The sequence below is a fragment of the Eurosta solidaginis genome, chromosome 1 (genome assembly GCF_040869045.1).
Source record: "Eurosta solidaginis isolate ZX-2024a chromosome 1, ASM4086904v1, whole genome shotgun sequence".
NCBI lineage: Eukaryota > Metazoa > Arthropoda > Insecta > Diptera > Tephritidae > Eurosta > Eurosta solidaginis.
This window is the reverse complement of record NC_090319.1, coordinates 355,835,559-355,859,304: the sequence shown is the minus strand read 5'-3', so window position 1 is coordinate 355,859,304 and position 23,746 is coordinate 355,835,559. Positions and strand designations below refer to the sequence as shown.

General features: G+C 37.8%; 1 protein-coding gene across 1 annotated transcript in view; it reads left to right on the top strand.

The window, feature by feature from the left end:
• Positions 1–23,397, top strand: part of Rnb (R and B) — a 31,894-nt gene extending 8,497 nt beyond the window's left edge. Inside the window, exon 9 of the mRNA XM_067762731.1 lies at positions 15,357–23,397. Coding sequence (XP_067618832.1) covers positions 15,357–16,331 — 975 coding nt within the window. The 3' untranslated portion in view covers positions 16,332–23,397. The remainder of the gene's footprint in view (positions 1–15,356) is intronic.
• Positions 23,398–23,746: the final 349 nt, after the last annotated feature.

The window sequence follows — 23,746 nt, the reverse complement described above, 5'->3', positions numbered from 1 at the left end:
GAGTGGGACTGGGACTGCGACTGGAATAAAATACATACCACCCTCTGGGACAGGCAATAAGGGTTGCAGAAGAATGAGAAGGAATTGATAGAAGAGAAAAGAGAGAAGGAGATTGGGAAAGAGATAGAATGAGACGAAGATGGAGATAGATGAAGCGAAAAAGACGGAGGGAGGAGTAAATAAAAGGATTAGGAAAAAGTGAAGAGGGGGGGAGGGTAGTGACAGGCGGAAAAAGCTTATTAAAATGTATGCGGATAGGACAAATTTAGGGCAGGACAACGTCTGCTGGGTCTTCTAGTATTCTATAAAATGATGTAATTACTGGTGTATGCTGATGGTATAGATATCATCGACCTGAACACCCACGCCGTAAGTTCTGCTTACCCCACTGGAAAAAGAAGCGGCAAATATGGGTTTCATGGTGAATGCGGACAAAACGAAGTACCTGCTTTCATCGAGCAAAGAGTCAGCGCATATGCGCCTTGGTAACCACGCTACTGTTGGCAGCCATAATTTCGAATTAGTAAAAGACTTGGTTTTTTTGGGAACCAAAATCCAGCGAAGAATCAGTCTTGCCATAAATGCTACTTTGGACTAGGTAGGCAATTGAAAAGTAAAGTCCTCTATCGGCGAATGAAAATCATACTCTACAAGTCACTTATCGTACCCGTCCTGCTATATGGGACAGAAGCATGGACCATGAAAACAGCAGATGAAGCGGCTTTGGGAGTGTTCGAGAGAAAAGTTCTTCGAAAGATTTATGGACCTCTACGCGTTGTCGATGGCGAGTACCGAAGAAGATTTAATGATGAGCTGTACGAGCCATACGCAGACCAGCGAATTAAAACGCAGCGGCTGCGCTGGCTAGGCCATGTTATGCGAATGTAGGATGAAGCTCCATCTAAGAAAGTATTTTTAATCGGAAGCCTCCCTTGAGCAAATGAAAAAAGAGCGAGAAAAAAAGATCTAAAGGATAATGGTCAATTCACTACTTACATACTTAACTGGCGCTTAACCGTCTAAATGGTTATGGCCGTCCATCTAAGAAAGTATTTTTAATCGGAAGCCTTCCTTGAGCATATGAAAAAAGAGCGAGAAAAAAGAGCTAAAGGATAATAGTCAATTCATTACTTACTTACTTAATTGGCGCTTAACCGTCTAAACGGTTATGGCCGTCCAACAAGCGCGCCAGTCGCTCCTTCGCTCCGCCAACCGTCGCCAATTGGTCACACCAAGGGAGTTTAAATAGTTTTCCACCTGGTCCTTCCAACGGAGTGGGGGCTGCCCTCTACCTCTGCTTCCATAGGCGGGTTCCGATAGAAACACTTTCTTGGCCGGAGCATCATCTTTCATTCGCATAACATGGCCTAGCAAGCGCAGCCGCTGCGTTTTAATTCGCTGGACTATGTTGATGTCTGCGTTTGGCTCGTACAGCTCATCATTAAATCTTCTTCGGTACTCGCCATCGCCAACGCGTAGATGTCCATAAATCTTTCGAAGAACTTTTCTCTCGAACACTCCCAAAGCCGCTTCATCTGCTGTTTTCATGGTCCATGCTTCTGCCCCATATAGCAGGACGGGTACGATAAGTGACTTGTAGAGTATGATTTTCATTCGCCGAGAGGACTTTACTTTTCAATTGCCTACCTAGTCCAAAGTAGCATTTATTGGCAAGATTGAGTCTTCGCTGGATTTCAGTGCTGATGTTGTTGCTAGTGTTGATGCTGGTTCCAAAATAAACGAAGTCTTTTACTATTTCGAAATTATGGCTGCCAAGTACAATTATGGATGCAGGTACTTCGATTTGTCCTCATTCACCATCAAACCCATCTTTACCGCTTCTTTTTCCAGTTTGTAGTAAGCAGAACTAACAGCGCGGGTGTTTAGACCGATGCTATCAATATCATCAGCATATGCCAGTAATTGCACGCTTTTGTAGAATATTGTTCCAGTGCGGTTAAGTTCTGCAGCTAGTATAATTTTCTCCAGCATCAAATTAAAGAAATCTCACGATAGGGGGTCACCCTGTCTGAAACCTCGTTTAGTTTCGAACGGCTCGGAGAGGTCCTTCCCAATTCTGACTGAGCTGATGGTGCTGCTTAACGTCATTTTGCACAGCCGTATAAGTTTTGCGTGGAAACCAAATTCAGACATAGCGGCATATAGGCAGCTCCTTTTCGTGCTGGTTAAGGCGGCTTTAAAGTCGACGAAGAGGTGATGTGTGTCGATTCTCTTTTGACGGGGTTTTTCCAAGATTTGGCGCGTTGTGAAAATCTGGTCGATGGTAGATTTAGCAGGTCTGAAGCTGCACTGATAAGGTCCAATCAGCCGGTTCACGGTGGGCTTCAATCTTTCGCACAATACACTTCAAAGGACCTTATATGCGATATTAAGAAGGCTGATTCCACGATAGTTGGTGCATTTTGCAGTATCCCCTTTCTTGTGGACTGGGCAAAGAACACTTAGATTCCAATCGTCGGGCATGCACTCGTCTGCCCATATTTTGCTAAGAAGCTGCTGCATGCGCCTTACCAACTCCTCGCCGCCGTACTTGAAAAGTTCCGCAGGCAATCCATCAGCGCACACGGCCTTGTTGTTTTTCAATCTGGTTATTGCTAATCTAACTTCGTGATAATCGGGCGGGGGACATATATTGCATCATCATCGATTGCGGGATCGGGTTCCTCATCTCTGCGCGGTGAATCATTGCCTCCATTTAGGAGAGCAGAGAAATGTTCCCTCCATAATCTAAGCACTTAAAAGGAATGTCCTCTTTCGTGCATTTATGCACCAATAGACACACATGTTTCATTTTAATTGAATAACACACATACACGTATTTGTAGTAAATGTTTATATTAATATTTTATTTAACCGTATTTTTAGTAAATGTTTATATTAATATTTTATTTAACAAAATAAAATATGTTTTAAAATTTGTTAGTTAATTTGCACATAAAATTTAAAATTTTTTTTTTTAGAAAACAAAAAAAAATATTCTTTTAAATGTGAAGGGTAGGTTAAGAACATATTCAAGTTTCTTTTAAATTTTTTCAAAGAGAATCGGTGCTATCCTTCATTACTTTACACTGAAAAAAAATTTTATTCAATCATATTATTTTTCAAAATTTTGAGAACATAAAATTTTTTTTATAAACTTCAATAATTTTAAAGACTTTTTGTAGTAAAAGATTTTTTCTAAAATTAATAGTTTAAAAGATATTTTAACTCAAAGAAAAGCTTTCAAAAATTTTCAACTACCAATATAATCCAAAATATTCAAAATTTAAAAAAAAAATATTTTCACACAATATTCTAGATGTCAAATACTACATGTCTTCGAATTTGAAGAAAATCGGAGAGGTCGACCTATCTTTTCATATGGAATGCCACTATATACACCTCATGTCTTTCAAAAATTTCCTTTCCAACGTACTTTGCCACTGATTGACACACGCACATACAGGCTTGAAATGCCTTTATGTTTCATATTTCTGGGCCACAGGAGCAAGCGTTAGAGTTCCTAAACCTTTATAACAGCTAACTTATACTAATAGACATATGTTTTGCCTTTTGCAAATGCTGACCCATGGCTTGTTCTGCTTGCTTTAATTATATATATTTAGTGGATAAAATCTATCAAAAAAGTATTTACATATGTTAAAACTTTCTTTCTGGTAATTATATTTTTGAAAAAATAAATTTTGGTTGAAGCAAAATCCAAATGTTGCCTACATAATATTTATTTAAAAGTTTTTTCATATCCACTTACAAGAAATTTTGTGCTCCTGATACCTATAAAAGAAGATTTAATATAAACAGGTAAATATCGTGACAAAAATATGGTTGAGCATCATCAACCATGCCAATATGGAAAATACAGTATGCTGCATATTGTTACCATGCAGAATATGTATGAGGAGCGCAAAATTTCTAGAAAGTGATTTTGAAAAAATTTCAAATGAAATATTCGGTTAATGGTAACCGATTATGTGCCAAAAGTCGACTAGTCGCAGCAAAGCGAGTAGTCGGTTAATCGCTGCTAGACGGTTAACTGAATATTTATATTCGGTTAAAAACCGTGCAAACGGTTACAACCGGTTAGTCGGTTGACCGACTAGTCGAATAAGTCGACTTTTTCCAAGAGCCCTAGTATACGCGGTATCTGAGAAAGCAACTGCCATAGTGATTTATCTTTTTGCTTTACATCAATTAATATCAAATTAAAAAGAAATGTTTTTTTCCGGTTCCTCCAGGCGTCTCCAAAAATACCAACCCTAAAGATAACATAAAAGAATACTAAAGGAAAAGCCAAACCCAACTCTGCAATCAAACTTTACGTGTAGAAATAGCCTAAGTTTTTAAGGCAGCTATAGTTCTGAAAGTCCCATTTGTCTTGTTTTTTTTTTTTCAATTCCACATATTACTGGCGCTCTTAGTACATAACGTCATATAGCTCCTTACCAATTTTCATTATTCCATTTGTATGGGAGGTGCCACGCCCCTTCTTACTCACCCCTAATTTTCTTAGTGGTGTTAGGGATTGATCCAATTTAACTCTTTACTGGATTTCAATGTTCTTGGAATATTTCCAGATTTATGCTGTATCAAACATTCCTTTTGTATGGTAGGTGCCACTCCATTTCTTTATATTGAAGTTATGTTAAGCCTATGACCATCTTTGGAAGGTTTCTAGTGGGTGATTCAAATTTAGTTGTGATCGGCCGATCCGTTTAGGGCGCAACCCGATTTATACCTACATACAAACATTCATAATTTTAACTTTATATATATACTAGCAGACCCGGCAGACGTTGTTCTGCCCTAAATTTGGCCTATCTGCATCCATTTTAATAAGCTTTTTCCGTCTAACTCTGCCCTACCCCTCTACACTTTTTCCTAATCCCTTTATTCACTCCTCCCTCCGTCTTTTTCGCTTCATCTCCATCTTCGTCTCATTCTATCTCTTTCTCAGTCTCAGTCTCCTTCTCTCTTTTCTCTTCTCTCAAGTTTCTCTCCTTCTTCTTCATCTCTTATTGCCAGTCCCAGAGGGTGGCATATATTTTGTTCCAGTCCCGCTCCGAGTCTCAGTCTCAGTCCCAGTCCTAATCCCAGTCCCAGTCCGTCTCTATTATACTTCCCGGAAAAAGCATCGTAAATACTAATATAGGCAAATTTATATACGAAATTTCAGGCAAATCGAATAGGACATATGCAAATAAGTATGTGGGTATTGTTAATTCATGTCTTTGTTTCGGCTTCGCATGCATATTTATCAGTTTTGCCAGGTTGATGCGACTAAATCGAATATCACAATGAACTTCAAAGCTCCCAGCAACAGCTTTCATTTGATATCCATAATACACACACATTCTAGCGGTATCCTGGTCCATGTTTTGGCCTATATTTCTTGACCGTAGTCACCCAGCGGTGTAAAACTTACTCTGTACTAAAGCATACATCAACCGCTTCAATTTAATACCCATAATGTAAAAAACACATTCTAGGTGTATCCGGGTCCACGTTTTGGGCTATATCTCGAGACCATATCCTCCCAGTTGTATGAAAATTATCCTGTACTATAGCACTCATCAACAGCTTTCATTTGATATCCATATTGTATAAACACATTCTAGGGGTACCCGGGTCCATGTTTTGGGCTATATCGCGAGACCCTAGCCTCCCAGTTGTATAAAAATTATCCTCCCAGTTGTATAAAAATTATCCTGTACTATAGCACTCATCAACAGCGCTCATTTGATATCCATATTGTATAAACACACTATAGGGGTACCCGGGTCCACGTTTTGGGCTATATCTCGAGACTCTAGCCTCCCAGTTGTATGAAAATTATCCTGTACTATAGCACTCATCAACAGCGCTCATTTGATATCCATATTGTATAAACACACTATAGGGGTACCCGGGTCCACGTTTTGGGATATACCTCGAGACCCTAACTTCCCAGTTGTATGAAAATTATCCTGTACTATAGCACTCATCAACAGTTTTCATTTGATATCCATATTGTATAAACACATTCTAGGGACCCGGCTCCACGTTTTGGGCTATATCTGGAGACTCTAGCCTCCCAGTTGTATGAAAATTATCCTGTACTATAGCACTCATCAACAGCTTTCATTTGATATCCATATTGTATAAACACATTCTAGGGGTAGCCGGGTCCACGTTTTGGGCTATATCTCGAGACCCTAGCCTCCCAGTTGTATGAAAATTATCCTGTACTATAGCACTCATCAACAGTTTTCATTTGATATCCATATTGTATAAACACATTCTAGGGGTACCCGGGCCAACGTTTTGGGCTATACCTCGAGACCCTAAACTCCCAGTTGTATGAAAATTATCCTGTACTATAGCACTCATCAACAGCTTTCATTTGATATCCATATTGTATAAACACATTCTAGGGACCCGGTTCCACGTTTGGGCTATATCTCGAGACCCTAGCCTCCCAGTTGTATGAAAACTATCCTGTACTGTAGCACTCATCAACAGCTTTCATTTGATATACATATTGTATAAGCACATTCTAGGGGTACCCGGGTCCACGTTTTGGGCTATATCTCGAGACCCTAGCCTCCCAGTTGTATGAAAACTATCCTGTACTGTAGCACTCATCAACAGCTTTCATTTGATATACATTTTGTATAAGCACATTCTAGGGGTACCCGGGTCCACGTTTTGGGCTATATCTCGAGACCCTAGCCTCCCAGTTGTATGAAAACTATCCTGTACTGTAGCACTCATCAACAGCTTTCATTTGATATACATATTGTATAAGCACATTCTAGGGGTACCCGGGTCCACGTTTTGGGCTATATCTCGAGACCCTAGCCTCCCAGATGTATGAAAATTATCCTGTACTATAGCACTCATCAACAGCTTTCATTTGATATCCATATTGTATAAAAACATTCTAGGGGTACCCGGGTCCACGTTCTGATCTGAAGACCCTAGACACGTAGCGAAAAAAAAGGTAGACGTTGGCCGATTCTCAGACCTAACCAATACGCTCACAAAATTGCATGATAATCGGTTCAGCCGTTTCGGAGGAGTTCAGCCTCTAAAACCGTGACAGAAGAATTTTATATATTAGATAGATAGGAGATGTGTATAGACTGATGTTAACAAAAAAATTTTAACGGCGGAAGATTACTAAACAACCAAAAGGAATAACAGCCAAACAACTCTGTAGTCAAACTTTAGCTGTTATAATAATCTAAGTTTGTAAGGCAACCATAGTTCATAAAAATCCCATTTGTAGGGAAGGTGCCACGCCCCCTTTTCCCCAATTCCACATTTTACTGGAGGTGTTAGGACTTAACCCCAAATAGCTAGAGATATGCAGCATGATAAATATTCATTTTGCATGGGAGGTGCCACGCCCCTTTTATATATCGATATTATTTTTAGCCTATGACCATCCTTGGAAGGTTTCTAGTGGGTTGTGCAAATTTGGTTGTGATCGGTCAATCCGTTTAGGACGCAACTCGATCTATGCCTACATACATACTAGACTGGGTCGAAAAAAAAGTTGCTAATGTCCGCCCCTAAATTTGAAGATTATGCCGAGGGTTTCGGAAAAATTTTTTTTAATTTTTTTTGATCCTTCGAAATAGAGCCAAAAAGGTTTTTTCGTTGTAACTTAGTTATTTGACGTCCGATTTTTAAAATTGATATGTCATTATTTTGGCCTTGAAAAGCTTCACATTTCCGTTTAATGTCCTTTTAAGCTATGAAGTCATTTTCACATGATTAGGTCAGCTAACAAAATTTTACAACAAGTTTGACTCACTTATTTACTTTTGACTTCCCCTATTCATGATATTTGGCATATCTTTATTAACTTTTCAATGCATAACCTGCAATTTTCCCTCCAAAAATATCATGAGTTTCAGGTCTAACTATAATAAGAATCAGGTAAAATAAAAATAAAAGTTGCAATAAATATTGAAAGTGCTATAACTTCTTTGTTTATTATTTTAGTAATATGGTTTCAAAGCAACATTTTCTTGAAGTACTTTCGTTTGGTAAGGAAATAAACATACATTAGGGGGGGGTAAAATTTTGTTAGCTGACCTAATCATGTGAAAACGACTTCATAGCTTAAAAGGACATTAAACGGAAATGTGAAGCTTCTCAAGGCCAAAATAATGACATATCAATTTTAAAAATCGGACGTCAAATAACCAAGTTACAACGAAAAAACCTTTTTGGCTCTATTTCGAAGGATCAAAAAAAATTAAAAAAAAATTTTCCAAAACCCTCTCAACATAATCTTCAAATTTAGGGGGGGGGGGGACATTAGCAACTTCTTTTTTGTATGGGGACCAACCCAGTCTAATACATACATAATTTTAATTTTATATATATATGTAGATATATAATAACGCATTTTCAATTGGCAGAGTACTCCATTTTCGAATCAGGATTTTTTAAATTTGAGCCAAAAATAAAAAAAATCGTTTTATAAATTTAAGAAGTAAGGACGTCTAAGTTCGGGCGATACCGATGATTATATACTCAACTGTATACTCTCACAAGTTGAAGAACAGGAATTTTAAAGAGAAATGTCTCCAGCATTACGAGCATCATTATGCATTCGGAACGACAGAAGAATAAGTCGCCTCTTAGTGATTTCGTCCAGCAATAGTATTCCCTATCATTTTCGTTTCACCTTTACGTTTCTTACGATATTTTGTTATCGTTTAACACGCTGCGGTGAAACGAACGTTCCGTTCCTTTGGCTCTGCAGTACATACAGTTACGGCATCTACCACAATGAGTATTGAGAATATTTCAAAAACAAAAAAACTAAAAAGTTTGACGTCTGCCACATTTATAAAAAACACGGCTTCTGTATGCAAATATCGTCTTACCGAAAAGACTATCGGGCCTGTTCTGGATTTCGATTCCGACCAGTTTATACGGAATCGAAATGGATTGGTGTTCTGAATATCGATCCCGACCAGATTTGGTCGATTTGAAAAGTGTTACCCCTGAGCAGTCGGAATCGAAAGTAATTAGCCTATTAAGCAGGGATGGAAAAAAATAATTTTTTTTTTCGGAGTCGAAAAAGTCCTGGTCAAAAAATTGTCCTAGGTGAAAATGTTTGAGTTCCCAGGTATCCCTATAGCAATATCATGTCGAATCATGCATCCTTTTTATTTTTCGAACTTTTTCCATAAAAGATTTAGATTTATTCATTCATTTTCCTTACAAAATTCACAAGTATGTATGAAACAAATAAGTATATTAACCTAACAGATAACATTATAATGCAAGAAAAAGTAAGGCATTCTTTAAAAACAATATTTTAGTATTGAATGCCATCTCAAAATTAAATTAATGAAATTACAAAAGTGTGTCACATATAAAAGTAAAATCTGTATTTTTTTTAGTCCGATAGAACTAGTTAAACTCGGACTTTTCAAAATAAAAGTCCGGAAATAAAAAAATCCGAAGTTTTATTTTTTAAGGCCAAAATAAAAGTCCGGCTTGATAACAAAGAAACGGCTTAAAAAAACTGTTCGTGTGATTTAACTTTTCTTTCCGGATTTTTATTTTTAAAAGTCCGAGTTTAACTAGTTCTATCGGACTCAAAAAATAAAAATCCGAAAATAATAAGTTTTGTTAAATTATTCATTTTATTTGAAAGATTTATAACAACATTTTGCTGGACTATTTCTTTATTTAGTATAACAAATCTTAATTCGAAAATTCCTATCAAAAATTTTCCAAGCTAAACAAAGCGATTCTGGTCGAAAGGAAACCGAAGTGTTCTCAATTTCGGTCGATTGATTTTTACGATTTTTATGCGCAATTGCACATTGTTGTTGTTGTAGCAATGCTCGCCCCACCTAATAGCCGCGACCGATCACAAATTGTCATCAATATCCTCTAACGGGAGTCCAAGGAAACTTGCCGTTTCAACAGGGGTGGACCATAAGGAAAGGGGTGTTAGAGGCGTTGGTTCCACATTACAAATGAAAAGATGGTTGGTGTCATGTGGGGACACATTGCAAGCGGGGCATACATTTTGTATGTCGGGGTTGATTCTGGATAGGTAAGAGTTTAACCTGTTACAGTATCCAGAACGAAGTTGAGCAAGAGTGACAGGCGTTTCCCTGGGGAGTATGCGTTCCTCTTCCGCGAGTTTTGGATAATTTTCGTTAAGTAATGGATTCACCGGGCAATTCCTGGCATAAAGGTCCGACGCCTGTTTATGGAGTTCACCAAGGACCTGCTTGTATTTTTTCGCTTCATACGGCTGGGTTCTCAGGTGCCGTATTTCCTCAAAATGCCTACGGAGATGACTCGTTAAGCCCCTAGGCGGTGCTGGTTCATCAATCAGATGTCTGTTGGGATGCCCAGGTTTCTGGGTATTCAACAGGAACTGTTTGGTCAGCATCTCATTTCTCTCCCTGATGGGGAGTATTCCCGTCTCATTATGCAGATGGTGTTCTGGGGACATAAGAAGACAGCCCGTGGCGATTCTGAGAGCAGTATTTTGGCAGGCCTGTAGTTTCTTCCAGTGGGTGATTTTTAGGCTTGGCGACCATATGGGTGACGCGTAGCACGTAATCGGCTGGCTAATTGCTTTGTATGTAGTCATGAGCGTTTCTTTATCTTTTCCCCAAGTACTGCCAGCGAGGGATTTGAAGATTTTGTTACGGCTCTGAATTCTCGGAACAATTGCGGCTGCGTGCTCACCAAAATGTAGATCCTGATCAAACGTCACACCCAAGATTTTGGGGTGTAGGACAGTCGGTAGCGTAGTGCCATCGACGTGGATGTTCAAAATGGTCGACATTTGGGACGTCCATGTTGTAAATAAGGTCGCGGAAGATTTAATCGGTGATAATGCCAGGTTTCGCGAGGCGAAAAAACTGGAGAGATCAGGGAGGTAGCCGTTTATTTTATTGCATAGCGCATCGATCTTTGGGCCTGGGCCTGTGGCCATTATTGTGCAGTCATCGGCGTAGGAAACGATTGTGACTCCTTCCGGTGGTGAAGGTAGCTTAGATATGTAGAAATTAAACAAAAGTGGGGATAGGACACCACCATGTGGCACCCCTTGTTTAATTCTCCTTGGTTTTGATGTTTCGTTTCTAAATTGCACCGATGCCTGCCGACCACCCAGATAATTTGCGGTCCACCTTTTAAGACATGGGGGAAGGGTAGACCCTTCCAGGTCTTGCAGTAACGAGCCATGGTTGACCGTATCAAAAGCTTTTGATAGGTCTAGCGCTACGAGTACTGTTCTATAGTGGGGGTATTGATTTAAACCGCAATTTATCTGGGTGCTAATGGCATTTAGCGCGGTGGTAGTGCTATGGAGTTTTCTGAAGCCATGCTGATGAGGGGCTAGCTGCAAATTTGCTTGGAAATAAGGGAGCAAAATGGCTTCAAGCGTCTTTGCCACTGGCGATAGGAGATATATCGGACGATACGACTCACCTATATTAGCTGGTTTCCCAGGCTTTAGTAGCGGGACCACCTTGGCCATTTTCCATTTCTCAGGTATGACAAAGGTGGAAAGAGACAGGTTGAAGACATGCGCTAAATATTTGAAACCCTCTTTCCCTAGGCTTTTAAGCATCGGCATGGCTATGCCGTCTGGGCCCACTGCTTTGGATGGTTTAGCACGACCAATGGCGTCCTCAACCTCTTTAGCGGTGATGGTGATTGGTGACGCGCTGAATTTGTGTTTATGTGCGTGTCTATTGGCTCTCCGTCTATCTTTGTCGACCGTAGGATGCATTATATATTGTCGGCAGAAAGCGCTCGCGCATTTTTTCGCGTCCGACAGCACTTTGTCGTCAAAGGCGATGGAAACTTTGTCTTTGTGCTTAGTCGGATTCGATAGGGATTTTACGGTGGACCAAAGTTTACCCACACCGGTAGAGAGGTTACAACCTCTTAGGTGCTCCTCCCATTTCGCCCGCTTGTGTTCATCCACAAGCAATCTGATGCGTTGGTTTATATCCCTTATTTGGGGGTCGCCTGGATCAAGTTGTCTTATAAGGTCACGTTCTCTCGCTAAGTTTGCGGCCTCCGCCGGGAAGTGGGGCCGGATTTCGGGAATTCTCCCGACGGGAATGAAATGTGCCGAGGCGGATTCAATAACCTTACGGAAGGCACGCTCCCCTTGGAGGGCATCAGTCGGGATAGGGAGGGCAGCAAAGCGGTTGTCTGTAAAGGATTTATATTCTTCCCACTTTCATTTTCTGAAGTTTATGAAAGTGCGTTTTTCAGTGACGATGAAGTCGGCGGTACGCTCAAGCGAAATAAGTATGGGCAGGTGGTCGGATGCCAATGTTACCATCGGCTGCCAGTTGACGCATTTTACGAGTTCTGCGCTCACGATTGAGATATCTGGCGAGCTGTGATAGCTTCCTACCATACGTGTGGGGGCGTCTCCGTTTATTGTGCAGAACGTCGTTTCTTCTATTTGATCCGCCAACATCTCACCCCTACTGTCCGCCCGCAAGTTTGAATGCCATAGATCATGATGGGCATTGAAATCGCCTAAGATAATGCGATTGTTGCCAGTGAGTAAGGCCCTGATATTAGGGCGGTATCCACTGGGGCAACAGGTGGCAGGAGGGATGTAGATGTTGATGATTTCTAGGTTTGCATCGCCTGACCGGACAGATAGGCCTTGACGTTCTAAGACATTGTCCCTGCGGTCGATGCCAGGATCAAATATATAATATTGCACAGAGTGGTGTATGATAAACGCGAGACCGCCTCCATTTCCGCTCTCGCGGTCTTTCCTGTGGACATTATACCCAGAGCAGGTCTGCAATGCAGAATCTCTTGAATCGCAGCAATGCGGATGTTGTGCCGCTTCATGAAATCGACTATCTCCGTAATCTTCCCAGTTAGTCCATTACAGTTTAACTGCAGAATTCTGAAGTGCATAAGGGGAGACGCCGCCACTCTGGGGGTAAGTGACGGGTGACTACGCCTGGGACTGGGCGTCCTTGGGCAAGCATTGGGGTACCCGGATGATTTGGGTTTGCGACCTGGCAACATGGCGCGATGAAACCCGTCGGGGGGTTTCCGTCGCGGGGACCAGAACATCAGGAAAGTGGCACCACCCAAGGCAGGAGCTGCATTGGGCGGATGTCGCAAACCTATATATTCTGTGCTGGCAGACGGTGCAAACGGAGGTAGGGACTAAGAGTCTGCTTCCCTGACCTGCACGATTGCTGCCGGAAAAGAGGGGGGGGAGAAGACGGGGGCAGGGGCTGATGCTCAGCATTGCTACCAACTCTACTACGAAGGTAGTAGTTATGAGCGGTATCAACTGTTTGAGTTGTTGGCGCCGTGGGGCGCGAACAGCAGCGGGTACTTGTTGTGGCTTGCTGAGCAGCGGGGCTGCTGGAAGGTAGTGGGGGGGCGCTTAGGCGTAGACTACGGGACGCCCTTGGGCGTGAACAGCAAGGAGCCACAAAAGATTTATAAAAGTTACGTGGACGTCGGGTTTTGGGATCAAACCCAGAACAACCTGTCCGATGCAACCATCCCTTGCACGAGACACACTGAACAGAGTATGACCGTCCTAAAAAGATTCTTTTCCGGCAGATGCAGCAAAACCATTTCTCAGGACCGGGGTCAGGAGACGGACCCGGATTGGATTCGATGCCTTCCCGAAGTAAGAGAATATGGAGCAGTCCTGCTTGCAAGGAGCTGCTGGGAGGATGACAATTTGTGGGAGGGACGAAACAAATTAGATGGGGTCACACTGAAATGACAGTCCTTGGTCGGGAAAAATCCCGAGTCACTCCGGTACATAGAACCGACTGCCTTGGGAAGCGCAATTGCACGTCTAATCCTTTGGGTGCCTTGCGGAGCTTGAATTTGCAAACACAAACGACAGCTTGCGTTTCATCAGACAAACGCGCTGGTTTAGCCTCACTGGGGTCTAAACATTCTTCTTCGGATGTAGGGAAATAGGTAATAGGGGCGCCCCGCGTGGTAGCACAACGGGCCACAACGGCCTACGTGAGTCTCCGTTTGGACAGCGGAGGCAGCCACTTCAACCTAACCTAACCTATCGTAACAAAATTCGCCAGAGTGGTTGCCTTAACTATAAGGAATGCTTTGAAGAAAAATTAACGAAACCGGTTAAGGACCACGCCCACTTTTATATAAAAGGTTTTAAAAAGGGTCATGGAGGACTAAAATAGGCTATATCAGGCACGTAGCCAGAAAAAAATTTCGGGGGGGGGATGGGTTTGGCCAAAGTGTCAGTAAATAATAATTACCTGTAAATATACACATATTTATTTTTTTACATATTACATATTTATACTTTTATTTATTTGAAATTTTTCTTCTTTCTACAAAACAATGTTTATTTTTCTTGTTTGTTTTGCCATTTTGTTTAGGATTTCTTCATGAGTTACTTCAATAGTAGAGTGGATGTTGAGTAGAGCCAGCCCAGACGTATATTTTTTAATTTTCGGAAATTTCGGGGGGAGGGTTGACCCCCCAGACCCGCTCCTCCCTGAATACGCGCCTGGGCTATATCTTTGTAAAAAAAAAGCTTTATATCTATGGTATTTCGGTTCGCAATTGGATTTATAACAATAAAGAGGAAAAACTTTAAATTTAAACAAATGGGCGTGGTACCGCCCCTTTTATGACTAAGCAATTTTCTATGTTTCGGGAGCCATAACTCGAAGAAGAATTAACAGATCGTAATAAAATTGGGTACACAAATTTTCCCTATAGCAGGAAATATTTCTAGAAAAAATGGACGAGACCGGTTAAAGACCACGCCCACATTTATATAAAAGATTTTTAAAAGGATCGTAGATGAAAATAATAATCTATATCGTAGCGAAAAAGAGCCTTGTTTCAATAGAATTTTACTCTCTAAATTAAATTATAACATTAAATTGAAAAACACCAAAATTTTTGAAAATGGGTGCGGTACCTCCCCTTTTATGACTAAGCAATTTTCTATGTTTCGGGAGCCATAACTCGAAGAAAAATTAACGGATTGTAATAAAATTGGGTACACAAATTTTCCTTGTAGTAGAAAATATTTATAGTAAAAATGGACGGGATCGATTAAAGACCACTACAATTATATTTCATTTATCAAGTTTTATTGTAAGATAATGAAATGTGCAATTGAAGCTCACGCTGAGTATATAATGTTCGGTTACACCCGAACTTAGACACCTTTACTTGTCATTATTAAATTTGATCAAATCATAGCACATACAATGAATAGGACAACTTGTGAATTAAATAATTATTTTTTATATACACCATTTTCTGAATCACCGTATTTAACAATACATTTTTTTTAGATGCACAAGGACGGTTTCGGTTTCCTACTTACCCTCACCTGTGTCGGCGAATCGAATTATGGCAAGGCAGAATTAGCACGGTTTCTACGCAGCGACGACTTAGAAGCGCAGAATCGCGCCGCCATAACAGTAGCTTATATTATAAAAAATCAACGCTTATTATATCAGTTCCTTAACGATGGGAATGCACTTACATTATTGCTGCAAATTATCTTAAAAGGCAAAAGTGATGAATTTACAGCAGAAGCCGTAGATGCACTTACATCAATGTCAAAATATACGCTAAACATACAAGTGCCGCGTATCAATGAAAATTTGAGGGGCAGTGATCGTTATGAAGAATTTGTTGATAACCAAGAAAAACGCTTACACGACCATTGTGATATGCGTTTTGTGGTGCATCATACAAAGACGACAGCGCCCCAACAAAAATCGGATGCACATATTCCAGCGAATGTTGAGGATATTGAAGAAATTGTTGAATTCAATAGGGAATTACTATGTAAAACAAGTGAAGTGTTCAATACTATGTTGAATAGTGATTTTCGAGAGCGTAACGAAGGTGAAATACATTTGCGTACATGCTCTGTGAGTGGTTTGCGTTACTTTCTTAATTTGATTGTGCGTCGCTCACAAAAAAAGAAATATAATATACCGCCACCAGGTTATTATCAAGCCATATTAGAAGCTTTTGAAATGGCACGGGTTTATATTATAAACGAAATGGAAGTATTCTTACAACAAATGTTAATTGGCCTTTTGGATGATAAAAATTGTTTGAACGTATTGGAATGGTCTCTGCGTAATTATCATGCCGAATTAACTGAAACTGTTATAAATTACTATTTGTGCTCTACGCTGACGACGGAAGATAAAGTGAAATTATTCCATACGGCTGATTATTGTGAATTTTCAACAGAGTGGTTTCAAATGCTTATCGATACGATATTAACGCGCTGTCGAAATGGTTTTTAAAAATATATTCATTTATTCACAATTGATATTATCATTCTATATTTTGACTGCTGAGTGAAAAATCACCCTTACTCAGCAAAACTTTGGGAAACGCACTTTTGCAGAATTTGTTTGAAGAACGTCCTTGTTCAAAAACGCTCAATCTCAGTTTTTTCGATAATGCCCTATATACATAAGTGTAGTACATGATGTGAGATATGCAAGAATTCTGAGGTAAACCTGAAATGGTTGTTTTTCAAAAACATCCCGAGATAGCGCGTTTTCCAACTGGCAGCCAACAGGGTGATTTGTGCAATGACACCTCTATAAGACGAGCATTGGAAAATGAGAAACTGATAATAACACTTTCGCCGAGTTCTTTAAAACATGCTTTTTTCAATAAAATTGTCTATACTAATATGCTGATTAGATATAACAAAAAAAAATTGAGCATAGAAAAATTGTTGTTGATTCGAAAATTCCTTATCTTAGCAATTGTTTGAATCAAATCTCTCTCATTAAACTCCTAAAACGAGTTAGAGCAAGACTTCACTCATACACTCATGGACAAAATAATATATGTACACAGCTTTGGTTCTATATCATTAAAAGATTTTGCGAATGAAAACAAATTTTGTATGGTAATATTAATAACTTTAGTTACTTATCCTAATTATATGAAAATTATTATAATTCATCCATTTCAAAGAAAACTGTATTATAATAAAAAAATGTCGTTGGCCAAAATAATATCTGTGTGAAACTTTTTTTAAAAATCAAAATACACCATTGCAATATAATTCCTTACTCCACTGTTTTCTTAATCACTGGGTTCTCCATGTTTTGTATAACTTTGCCTTTTCCATTGGTCACGAGTTTAATTAATTTTTGGCAGGTTTCCAATGAAGTGCTATCCCATCCCAATCCCTCGTCTTCTGCCAAAATAACTCGCTTCTTTTGAGATGAAAAGGACTTTAGTCTTCTTCTTAGGTCACTTCACAAGTTCTCAATAGGGTTGAGGTCAGGGGATTGACTTGGTCATTTCATACATGTGACAATTCCATTTCTGAACCACTCAGATATCAACCGGAAAGTATGTTTTGTGTCGTTATCTTGGTGATGACTCAATCTGAGTGGGGTGTTTTTCCCCGCATAAGGCAGCTTAACATTTCACAAGATATCCCTGTAGTCCTCAGTGGTCATTGCGGCCTTTATCCAAAATAAAGCACCCACACCTTACCAAGAGAAAGATCTCTCTACCATTACATATGTTTCCTCTTCCGTGCCTATTTGTTCTTTTGGAGTATCAAGACGAAAAACTCTGCCCTTTGGGCCATGTACTGTACTGTTGGAGACATATCCACACAAATTAATCTAGACTTCGACACTGAATAAAATATTTCGCCAGTTTTTTTATTCAATGGGACCGCACCAATGCTGATGTACAGGGGCAAAAGCTTGTCTCTTCTGTATGTGTACCGTGGAGTACAGGGATATTTTGCGAAATGTTAAGCTGCCATATGCGGAGGAAAACACCCCACTCAGATTGAGTTATCGCCAAGATAACGATAAAAAACATACTTTCCGGTTGGTATCTGAGTGGTTCAGAAATGGAATTGTCACATGTGTGCAATGGCCAGGTGAATCCGCTGACCTCAACCCGATTGAAAACTTGTGGAGCGGCCTTATGAAAAGATTGGCGTCCTTTTCATTTCAAAACAAGCGAAATATTTTGGCAGAAGACGAGAGATTGGGATGGGATAGCACTCCATTGGAAACCTGCCAAAAATTATTCAAAGCCATGTCCAATAGAATAGGCAAAGTTATACAAAACATGGAGGAGATACCGGTGAATAAGAAAACAGTGGTGTAAGGAATTATTGCCCCTATTACCGTTTACAACTCAACTCTGGTTGAGTTGAAATTTCGCAATTTGGTATTACAGATTAAAACTCAACCTGTCAAAAAAAATTTCGGTTGAGTTGTCTAGTCTTACAACTTTTTGTGGCATTGCCGTTTACAACCTTGTGTTGGTGTAGTTGTCAAAGACGTGAAAATCTTACAACTGCTTACTAACAGTTGTCTCATGAAATTTTGCAGTTGTTTTGAAAAAATGTTACGTTTTAGAAGACGGTTCACCACCTAATTTTTAACAAAGATTTTCAAAGTTGATATCAAAAGACACGTTTCGACCTCCGATTTCAGAATACGAAAACAAAAATTGTAATTCTTTGCGACAGCACGACACTGCTAATACGCGTCCAAAAATATCGAGACGCGTATTAATCTCGAGAACAATAATCCGAAGGCGGAAAAGAAACATTTTATCTCTTGTCCGGAGATATTTGTAGTTGAAGTTGGCGATTTTCATGTGGTTGTTGTAATGTTGTTGTCTTTTTTCGGTTTTTGTTTAATATCTTTTGAAGGAGTTAAAATTTTTATTTTCCGCCTTCGGATTATTAATACTGATGCCAAGACGCATCGTTTAATATCTCTCTCGATATTTTTGGACACGTATTAGCAGTGTCATGCTGTCGTAAAGAATTACCACAAAAATTAAAAATTTGATTTCTAATCAAATCTAATTTCATGTGGTTGTTGTATTTTGCCTGATTTTTTGTACACAGCTATGCAGAAAGGTGTTCGACCCAACCAGAGTTATTTTTACGAATCGCGGCCAAAGGCCGCCAACGCAGAAAGATGTTCTGTGTAAAAAAAACTGTTGAACGGGCCTCATATTTCGGACCCTCTCGGGCCATTTTGTGGGTCTTTGTAAATATCTTTCAAAAGAAATAAAATTTTTAATTTCCGCTCTCGAATCCTAAAAACGGAGATGGAAACCCGTCTTTTGATACCACCTTTGATAAGAGTTAGATGGTGCACGGGCTTATAAAACGTTACCAAAAAAAAAGCAAAACATTTAAAGCCGGTAGTTAAACCTTTTTTAATCAAACAATAATCAACAATTTTGTACACATTTCTAGAAAAAACAACGTTTAAACAATTACATTGAATAACTTTTTGACTTTAGTTGGACGAGGCTGGCCGCAGTTCGGATGCAGCCAAAATAGGTGAAATAATTATGCGAGTCCCATTGATACTTATCACTACTCCTGGGAATCCTATTTGAGTAAAATACAGTTTTTTCTGTTTGGGTTTTAATCTACTTCGCACAAATATTCTCCTCAATAATATCTAAAACCAGTCCAACACCAAAATCATTTCCACATCATATTTGATAGCTGCCGACAGCAACGAATCGGAGTATGGCGCATAATTTTAAAATACGAACGCGTATGCGGAAATGGTCCTTAATTTTGTTTAGTACTGAGTAAAATGCTTCCTTTCAAATCTGCAAAATAACTTCATATGAAACTCATTATTTGTTTGTCACTTAAACATTTTCATACTTGGTGCTTGGTAGTTCCAAGGGATTGGAATGATCACGCGAATGTTTTCCGTATTCGCGAAATGTCAATCACCAATATTTTTGTCATTATAAAATAGACTTCATATAATATTAATAAAAAAATCACATTTGAAAATGCTTAAATTTCTGCCACAAATTGATCAGCTGTTTATTTATCTGTCAAATTATCACTTTCTGAAGTTGGCAACTCAATTCAATTTCAACTGAAATAAGTTGTAATTCGTAATACCAAACAGGAGTTGAGTTGTCTTAAAGTTGAGTTGTTTTAATTACAACCCAACTAAGTTGAGTTGTAAACGGTAATAGCGTCATATATTGCAATGGTGTACTTTGATTTTTAAGAAATGTTTCATACACCTATTATTTTGATCAACGACAATTTTTTTATTATAATACAGTTTTCTTTGAAATGGTTGAATTATAATAATTTTCATATAATTAGGATAAGTAACTAAAGTTATTAATATTACCACACAAAATTTGTTTTCATTCGCAAAATCTTGTAATGATATAGAAACAAAGCTGTGTACACCTATAATTTTGTCCATGAGTGTAAGTGTGCTATTTATACTTCGCTCTATGCTCTACATTTGAATTCATCTGCCAAAGCGAACACTCAGCTGTCAAACCGTATGTTAACGTTACATCGAAGTCTCACAAATTTCATACAAATTAAATGTGAAAACAGAATGTAGTTTTTAATTTATCTACCTGTGTAGTGTTATTTCAGATACCCAGTTAAAATATTTTATTGTAATCTAGCTAAGTATGGGGCATATTCAAAGTCAAAATTAAGCACGCATATAAAGTAAGTTTTGATTAAATATACATAAGTACTTAATTTTAACTATGAATATGCTGCTATGTAATTTAATCATACGACATTTAACATACATACTTAGCACTAATGTTCTAAGTTTTAACTTGCGAAATATATGAGTTCTATGAGCAAATGTATGTAAATTAAAATATTCGTATTTAATATATTATGTCTGGTGTTAATTAAGAATTGTATACATTATGCATTTGTTGCTCTGTATTGGATGGAGCATATCGCACACTAACTACAAACGAGTCATAACTTAAAATTTAAAAAAATCGGTTTTTTTCGATAATCCAATTCACAGTACACATCTCTAACTGCCCCTTAAATTTCGTTGTCATTATATTCTTCTTTAACTGGAAAATTACCGTTATGCCAGTTTTGGTGTTGATTGCATCTCTTGCGCTGTATGAACTAATGAGTAATATTTTTAGTTGTGCCAATGTGCTTAAGAACAAGTGAATAGTTTTTTTTTTACACATAAAGCGTATTATTTTAAATTCTGGCTATATTGTTGCCAAAAAGTTGTAACTTTGTTGTGTGTTAATTAAAACTGTGTCTTTTTATACGTAAATAGTAAGTATATTTGCTTGTATTATTGTGAAATGTGCGTTTTTTTGATGAAATAATTGTCATATATAATTGTCATAAATAGTCGTTATTCAAAATTGCTATATATTTTGTCCGTAAATAAATAATTACAACAAATTTCGTCAATTCATTTTATAATGAAGATCTCCTTCTTTGTAAAACTGGATTTGAGTATAACATTACAGACGTTTTCACATAAACCGTTTTTCTTTTCTCCTGAACATTTACATTTTTCAAGTTGTGACTCTTTTGTAGTTAGTGTGCGATATGGTATAATTTTAAAAACACTCATGTTATATCTGATAAATTTCATATCAATATGCATTGAACCCGACCCCCTCAGATTTTGATGAAATTTTGCATACATTACCTATACAACCACAACCTCATTTTTAGAAATTGCATTTTTGAAAAATTGTGGACGTGGCAAAGTGTCAAAGTTGTGAAAGATGCGTGAAAAATGACGGTAATAGGTACTTTTGCGCTGTGATAACTACGGAATGGCTCAACCGATCAAAGATATTGGTACCATTGGAAAGGTAACGAATAGGCTTTCGAAAACGTATACTGTAAGAATTTTTATTTCGCTGAAAAACCATTTTTTTAAGTTTTTTAAAAACTAAACTTGAAAAAAAATTACAAAGATCAAGCATTTAAAAACAAACAAAAAATGCTTTTCAGTTTAATAAAAATTTTCTCAATGTACGATTTCGATAGCCGATTAGAATACCTTTCCAATGGTACCAAGATCTTGGAAATTGCTAGAGCCATTTCGCAGTTATCACAGCTCAAAATTACCATGATATGAAAATATAAAGAGATGCATTTAAAATAAAAAAAAAGGAAAGAAACGCCATTTTAATTTTTTGATATGTTATATATATTAAATAGACCTTTCTAATAAAAATATATTTTATTTTAAAAACTTGGCCTTTGAATTTCTTTCCAAGTTTAAAATTATATTTTTGAAACAAAAAATTTTTGAGTGTAATAAATTTTTTTTACAGTTTATATTTTCGCAATCCGATTCGAATACCTTTCCAATGGTATCAAGATCTTTGAAATCGCCGTTCCGTAGTTATCACAGCTCTAAAGTACCATAATATCAAAAATAAAGAGATGCATTTACTTAAAATTTAAAAAAGAAAAAATACGCCATTTTAGTTTTTGGATATGTTATATATATTAAATAGACCTTTCTAAAAAAATATATTTTATTTTAAAACGCTTGGCCTTTGAAGTTTTTTTCAAGATTAAAATTTTATTTTAGAAAAAAAAATTTTGAGTGTATTAATAAATTTTTACGGTGTATGTTTTCGAAAGCCGATCTGAATACCTTTCCAATGGTACCAAGATCTTTGAAATCGGTTGAGCCATTCCGTATTTGTCACAGCTCAAATGTACCTATTACCGTAATTTTTCACGCATTTTTCATAACTTTGACACCTAGCCACGACCACAATTTTTCAAAAATGAAATTTCTAAAAACAAGGTAGTGTTTGAATCAGGGGCTGAAACTGTTATTCCTTTTATAATATCAGTCCTTGCAAAACTGTTAATTTTGGACTTTAAATATATTTGGATCAAGATAAAAATTATTTTCGGATTTTTATTTTTTGAGTCCGATTGAACTAGATAAACTCGGACTTTTAAAAATAAAAGTCCCGAAATAAAAGTTAAATCAAGACTTTTATTTTTTAAGGCCGAAATAAAAGTCCCGCTTGATAACAAAGAAATAGCTTATCCGAATTAAAAAAAAAAAATTGGTACCAATCGATTCTCCCGGATTCCTAAAATTTAAAACCTTATGGACTTTTGAAAATCTCTGTTAATAATACTAGAAATTTATCATAAACAAACTAGATCGAAAATCTCGTAGTATAAATGGTGAACTTGCAGTGGATTTTTGCAATAAATTTCGTTCCAATAGAACTATTAGAGTGAAATTTGGTAAACCGCATTCTGCTATGATAGGAAAGCTTTCCAAAAAAAGAAATGGTCGTAATCGGTCAACTTGGCACGTAAATTACTGACATTGCATGTAGTTGATCCACATAATTTTTTTGGACAATGGGAGTGGCACCAACTACTCTCCAAATAAGATTTTTTGAACTTTCAAGTGCGATAACTCGCACATACTTTGAGAAATATTTTTGCAAATTGGTAAGCGAAATTCATATTTGTATTTGTATATGTCGACGGAAAAAGTTTTAAAATCGAATTAAAGTCACACCCACTTGTATATAAAAATATCAAAACTGGCTACTTGAATTCATTGCCAAGTACGTGAATATGTCGGAGTTATTTACTTTTATATACAGTATTTTTAAAATGTTCGTGGACGAATAAAATAAGCTATATCTTTGCAAAAAAGAGCTTTATATCAATGGTATTTTATTTCCCAAGTGCATTTATAACAACAAATAGGAAAACTTCAAATTATAAAAAATGGGCGTGGCACCGCCCCTTTTATGACTAAGCAATTTTCTATGTTTCGGGAGCCATAACTCGAAGAAAAATTAACGGATCGTAATAAATTTGGGTACACAAATTTTCCCTATAGCAGGAAATATTTCTAGAAAAAATGGACGA